Source organism: Micropterus dolomieu, linkage group LG23 (genome assembly GCF_021292245.1).
Source record: "Micropterus dolomieu isolate WLL.071019.BEF.003 ecotype Adirondacks linkage group LG23, ASM2129224v1, whole genome shotgun sequence".
NCBI lineage: Eukaryota > Metazoa > Chordata > Actinopteri > Centrarchiformes > Centrarchidae > Micropterus > Micropterus dolomieu.
Window position 1 is genome coordinate 13167410 of NC_060172.1, and position 6916 is coordinate 13174325.

The 6916-nt window shown below is 38.2% G+C and overlaps 1 protein-coding gene across 1 annotated transcript in view; it reads right to left on the bottom strand.

Annotated features, from left to right (window-relative positions):
• Positions 1-842: 842 nt before the first annotated feature.
• Positions 843-6916, bottom strand: part of sec24a (SEC24 homolog A, COPII coat complex component) — a 22820-nt gene continuing 16746 nt past the window's right edge. The window contains exons 19-24 of the mRNA XM_046038944.1: positions 4403-4578; positions 3519-3656; positions 3116-3220; positions 2603-2695; positions 2311-2414; positions 843-2150 (exon numbers count right to left, since the gene is read on the bottom strand). Of these exons, the coding sequence (XP_045894900.1) occupies positions 2036-2150; positions 2311-2414; positions 2603-2695; positions 3116-3220; positions 3519-3656; positions 4403-4578 (731 nt within the window). The 3' untranslated portion in view covers positions 843-2035. The remainder of the gene's footprint in view (positions 2151-2310; positions 2415-2602; positions 2696-3115; positions 3221-3518; positions 3657-4402; positions 4579-6916) is intronic.

Sequence of the window (6916 nt, forward strand, 5' to 3'; positions counted from 1 at the left end):
ATTTACCAGAGGTGGGACAAAGCAGTTGTTTTGCTAATGAAAAGTAAGTCTCAAGTCAAGTCCAAGTCCTAAACAAGTTATTGTGCAGCAACAGTTAATTTACCGAGATAATGAATGCTTTTAAAATATGTATTAATTTCAAATTAACTCAAGCAAAATGATCAGATAAGCCTTGGTCTGTTATTTGTGTCACAATTATAATTTGTTATTTCTGACCTGATGTTTTGTATAATCTGAGGAATATAATCTGGTTTTTGTCTGCTGGTTGGCACAGCCAAACGCGCCTTGACTGAATTGATTCAAAGCATATCTTTTGTCAGGAAAACAAGAAGTTGATATCCTGCACAATTTTAATAATTTAAAATGTTTTAATAACATTTTAATCTTGGGGATTAGGGAGGATATCAAAAAGTCCAAGTGGAGTCAGGTTGTTTAGGAAGTCCATACATTCCATCTCTTGTGGACTGGTGAAGTCACAAATCATTGGTTAGTTTGAGTTGTAAGTCTACCGGTATTTGATTAAAGACTTATGTCCAAGTGATGTGACGTGAGTCCACACCACTGCAGATTAATCTGTACAAACCTCTGGTAATAAACACAGGCTATTTTTATTTTCATATATATATATTTTTTTTATGAAAGACAATTTTGTGCATGAAGACCAAAACATATTTGTCTCTCCCTAAATACATTTGTTTATATTTAGATTACAAACTGTATGAAATCAGACCAAATCAAAAACCTTCAATTCACGCTCAGTCAAGAGAAAAATTGACTATATTGGTCCATATTCAGTTTTGTAGCGTTTGTCGTCACTGAACAAACACCCGCCAAAACACAACTACATTTAAAAAGTCCCAAAGATTTTATTCTCTTAGCGTCATTTCACCTTAATGTTTATACTAAAATCATCAGCATTTCTTCACCTTTATATAATGCATTCTTTTCAATATACAAGTATCAATAAGCATGATTAAAAGATCACAATGGCTTTGTTATGTCTGTGTTAAAATTTCCCATATCCTATTATATTAAAATATTTCATATATAGAGTTTGTATTTGAACAGAGGTTTAATAATAAAAAGTGAGTTCCCATACAAGGCAATTATAGAATTTAATCAGATTGGGAGTCTCATAAATTATTAGATTATCAGAAAGAAAATAAAAGAAGAAATAAACAAACAGAACAGTGATGTCGTCACAGTTGTTCTGAATGTCCGGACACAAAAAAGATGAGTTTCCGAAGGACAGATCAGGAAAACGACTTTCCACTGCAGAGTCCAAGTATTCAAGGCAGCGACAACGGCGAGGTCGAGGTCGAGCCGCCCTTCAAACACCTTTAACATTTCTGCCTTTTACAACAGAGCCTAAACAGATTTGTTCGACACACAATTATAATGACTGAGAAATAAAAAGCACACGTTCTGTCCTTCAGGTACGATATTAAGAGTGTTGCTAGAGCTCAGGTGTTGTTGTTGCAAACACTCCTGGTGACACCCAATAACAGTCTTTGAGCGCAAACATACCAAATATCCTCATAAGCCTATCCGTAAGCATACACAATCACATATGTTTGACTTGTTTTAGTAAAGACAACTGTGCTTTTTGAACAAAAACACTTCACACATCCATTTGCCTGGACTGTATCTGAACGATACCTCAGTAAGATAACATTGTTCTATGAGAATAAACACTGATTCATCCAATCATTTACATACATTATCGTAATTTTTTTTTCTTCCAACACACTGCTTCAGCTGGGTAAAAAGTGCTAAATAAGCATAACAATTGATTCTTTGTCACTATCCGTTCTCACACTGTCTGTCACCGAGTTTGATTTAAGTGACGCTTCGCACCAGTTCAGTTCAGAAGCTTTTCCTCAGAGAGATGGTGAACCACACCTGGAGATGCAGCATGAGCCATTCCTTCAGTCTGCCTCCCACTGCTTTCAGACACACACACACACACTATACATACAGATACACACACATACGCTGATGCACATCCTCACATTGCCACCAGTCCCACTGGAGATTATTTGGAAATTTGCTGTTGGAGGTGAAGCAGGAACTCGTAGTATGACAGGGCCGACTCTGTTCGGTCCTCGATCATGTTCTGCATAAAAGTGGCTTTCAGCTGGCTCTCGTCCCTTAGATTCAAATGAGAGAGAGGGAAAAAAAAGAAAACGAGTCAAAAGATGTCAGTTTTAGTTGCTCATTCATTTCAAAGTGCTGACAATGGGAATTCAAGCGCACACTCTCGCTCCTTGATTCTTTACTCTCTTATACAGGATGTTGTCTGTTGCCCACCTGACGACATGCAGGGATGGAAAGAACGGTCTCTGATCCCTCAGCCAACCAATAAAAGCTCTGGTTCTCTGGGACTCGGCAGTGTCCAGCTCTGGGAGCAGATACTGTGAGGAGAGGGACAGTCAAGTTTTCATCATCGAGGGGGGAGGATGCATTTAGTCAAACTGTAGCTGTACTGGATGGGCAAATGTGACCATTTTGCCAGGTTTGAGGCAAAGTTAAGGAGTGAACAGTGATAGCAGGTGGAAACAGTGTTTTATAGGTACGGCTGATGCAACATTAGGTTTCCTACCAGGTTATCAGGCACAGCAGCATAGCTGGGAACTCCTAGGACTTGTGTGAGGAAGTTGGGGTGGCAGTTCCGTCCGATCCACAGGTACATAACCTTTTGGAACAGTATAAGGTTTACAATAAATACACTCACAAATAAATAAAACAGTTGCATACCTCATTACTCGGGGCTCGAAATATAAGAGATAAAAACCAAAGCTTGTGAGGATGTTTTAATTAAAAGCCATACTGAATAACTGGGCAAATTATGTAACATGTTGCAGAGAGGTTGATTATTAAAGCCATTGTCCATCATACTATAACCCACATCTACAGAGAGAAGCTATATCAAAAGCATTTTTGGGGCTGTTGATAAAAATACTTTGGGAAAATGTAGTGAATCATTAAATGAGACAGACCCTGAGTGCAATCTCAAGTTAGATATTTCCTCAGGATTCAGCCAAGTTTGAGACACCAGCTTTGTATTTCTGTTAGCTTGTTATGAGTGCTAAAAGCAGGGCTGAAAGCTTTGTACCGTTCCAGCATCCATGAGGAAAGCTCCCTCCCTGCTGAGTTTCTCCACAGACAGCTGCAGCAGTCTGGGCTGAGGGATTGTCCGCTCGTTGATGTTCAAAGCTCCCTGAGGATGTAGGAAACAGATGGAAAAAAAAAAAAAAAACTTACAAACTTACAAAAAAAGATTACTCAGGGATATATTTTTTGCAGCTTCCTTTTTTTGGTAACTTCCCTACCAAAACAGTGTTTTCCACAAATTCCTGTACAAAAAAAATTAATTTTTTACTTCAACTGTGTAATATTAATCATAAACATTAAATAATAAATCACATCTCTTTGGCTTCTTCTAAAAACTTCTTTCAGAAATCTCTCTGCACTAACTGAGTAGTGCAGGCACAAATGGGAAATTTCATCCTCTTCACCTCATCAGTCAGATCATCAATACGGTACAGAGCAGGGTGGATCATCAGCATGGTGTAAGCCAGCGGCTGGTACTTCAGCTGACACATTGCAAAGACCCGGTCATCCAGCCTGGTACTGGTGCCCGTTCGGAAGGCTTTCTGCGGGGTGCACACACAAACGCATGAAACTGGATCATTAACGGCTCGATGGGTCAGTTTACAAAGCCAGTCATCAACCGCTTATATGGATCAAATAATCTTGGGACAGAATCATTCCTATACAAATTATGTTTAAATAATTCGCTTATTGTGATCAAGCAGTCCACTTAGTGTTAATTTGGGGTCTTTTTATCAATAACATATTGAAAAAAGTATTTTATAAATATATTTGTTTTCAAACTCTGCAACCAGTTTGGCATTGATAGCAAACAGTTTTCAGGCCTGTTTAAAAATTTAGAAATGCACTGAAACCGCCAAGCTGTGACTGAGTAACCTATTTGATGTTTCTGTAACAGCACAATACCTTTTTAGGCTACAGGCTATTGAAACTGCAGTATGCTATATTTTATATACATTACTGTATAGTGTATTTGAATTATACATAGTGCAGTAACTGAATTTGTACAGTAACTTGAAAAGCTGCACTGTATTTTGAAACAGTCAAAATCCAGTAAATAACAAAGCTGTCCGTTTCATTACTTTGTATTCCTGTAATAACTATACATTTGTCAATTAGATGGAAATCTGCATGAGAAATAAAGAAAAAGAAATATAACTATTTGTATATAATAATCATCCACTTATTGTGAATTTTACCTGGACAGACGTGATCACTATAAGAGGTCTCCCCACTGTGTTTTAGTGTTTATTAATATAGTAAATAAGCAAACATAACAAAAGCCAACCTGTTTGAGCAGGGCCAGGATGAAGAGGGGAAAGAGTCTGAGGCAGGCCGGGGCCAACAGGCCAGGCTGTTGGATGGTCAACACAGACTGCCGGTATGACGATAGCGAGTCAATGGCAGCGTTGGTCATCGCATCTCTGGCATCACTCAGACTGGCCGTCACCGAGCGGTCCACAGCTGGAGAGAGGGGGAAACATCTGCAGTTGTCAGCAGGAGGAGTCGGAATCTCATTCTTTCAAGCCTCTATGCATACGATTTTAACATTTCTGATTTTGACAGCCCCCTGTAGTAGTAGCAAAACCCACATAAACACATTGACCTCACCAGTTTTGTATTGTATGTAAAAGGTATACATCTACTTTTTCTCAAAACAATAACGGAGAATATTCTGAGAGATGGTATGATAACATACACATTCTACATATAATGACTTTAGGTGAGACATAAAAAGACAATTCTGTTACTTACTGTATGTTAAGGGAGGGAGATGTTGTGAAGTATTTACAGGTTGAACACTGCTCTGTACAAACTTGTGAGGTTGCCAGTTTGGATTAATCTTTAAAATGAATTCTAACCATGTGGTGAACGGTCTAGAGGAAAATAATCTGTGATGGTATGAATGGTTGGACTTTGTAGCCCTTTGAGATTTGCTTCAATTGTAAATAGCATTTATTTATTTATTTTTTTTTTAAATGCAGCCTAAACCTTATGCCATGTAAGAACCCAAAACATTTAATAAATAAACCTGAGCATGAAAGTTTATTAAGATAAGTTTGACAAAATGTGATTTCAGAATTTCTGATCATTTTAAGACACATTAATAGTAAATGGATTTCTTTTATGTCAATGCAACTTTAACTTTTAGCACTGCATACAATAAAGAGCAGTTTAGAACATCAGTAAAAGGCAAACCAACAGTGGTAGTTCATTCTGTGCCATATTTTGAAGAAAGCAAAATATCAGCGTCAGTTATCTAACTGAATGTGAAATGAGCCAGGACAGATTTGACTGCTCAGTATGCGATGGTTGCGAGGTAACCACAGCTGTCGCCACTCATCTCCATCTGTCAGTGCTAATGACAGAGTAGTGGAGGAAAACCCTGCAGTGATTTAGTATGTGGCCAATCGAAGCACTATTTACCGCAACAAAGAAAAATTATTTCAGAGTGATGCGTGTCATTCAAATCCAAGTTTAGGCATTTTCTCTCTCACACACACACACACACACACACACACACACGTTTGGTTATCGTTACTTCACTTGGATGTTTGCACATACATCACTCTGCACAGTGATGGCCCAACTCTAATACGAGAAGAATGTTTTCACATTCATCTGCTGAAGGCAGATTCTTAAATCAGAGTTAAAGATGTGAACATATGAGCAGGATTTTGTGACTTACCAAATAGTTGTTAAACCAATCATGGTGCATTATATAACTTACACAAGTGTGATGTGGAAACTTGAAACCTCCAGTGCACATACAGGGAGAATGGACTTTTCAGTGAAGTAAAAGCATCTTGTGTCTAAATGGTTTAACTTTTGAAATTATCAATATTTTTATATTCATAGATGCTAGACTTTTGAATGAGGGAGAAGAGGTAGGTGTAATATTTGTAAGTGGATAATGGAACTTAAAAGCACATTATTTTTCTGTCTTAAAACAAGTCTATAGGGGATTTCAAAAATGTGTTAGATGGTGTGGTATATACCCATGCAAGCCAGCAGTCCCGTGATGGCCTGAACATCAGCCCCAGCAAAGATGTCTGCCAAAGAGTTGACCACAGGAAGACACAGAGTGTGGACACGGATCCTCCTCTCTCCTGTAAGAAAACATATGTTATTTAAACAAAAGAGACAGAAATGATTATTTCTAGTTTTCACTCAACAGTTTTGGCTGTGTGTATGTATGTATGTATGCATGCATGTGTGTATGTATGTATGTATGTATGTATGTGTGTATGTGTACACCTTTGCTGGATGTGTAAAGCAGCGCCGCCTGGAAAGAGACGAGTTGCATGTCGTCCAGGTTTTCCTCAATGGACATCTGAACTGCAAAGCCAGCGTCTGGGTTCACGTTGGGAAGGGACAACAGATCTGTTGAGCGCACAAAGAAGTTTCCGTGGAACGTGTGGATGGACAGACCTGCAAAAAGAGACAAAAGTCAATCAATCTGGACACCAAACTCAACTGCAAAACAATAAGCCCAAAACAACAACAAAAATGTCCTAGAGAAATTATATTTTCTTGAAAAGCGACAGACAGGAGTTCAAACTTTAAGGTCAAATATCCATGCAGAACATTTGAATGCTGTGTAAGTATTGTTTATAAATACTGCATCAAAATTATTTAAATAAATCACAATTAAAACAATGATGCAGAATTCATGATAAGATGAATAATAACAAAAAAGCAGTAAGGGGGATAATGCTCGACCAAGCGACAGCTCTTGTCCCAACGGACCTTTGGTGCAGCGTATCCTCATGACGGCCTCAAAACCGATCTTCCTGGTTAA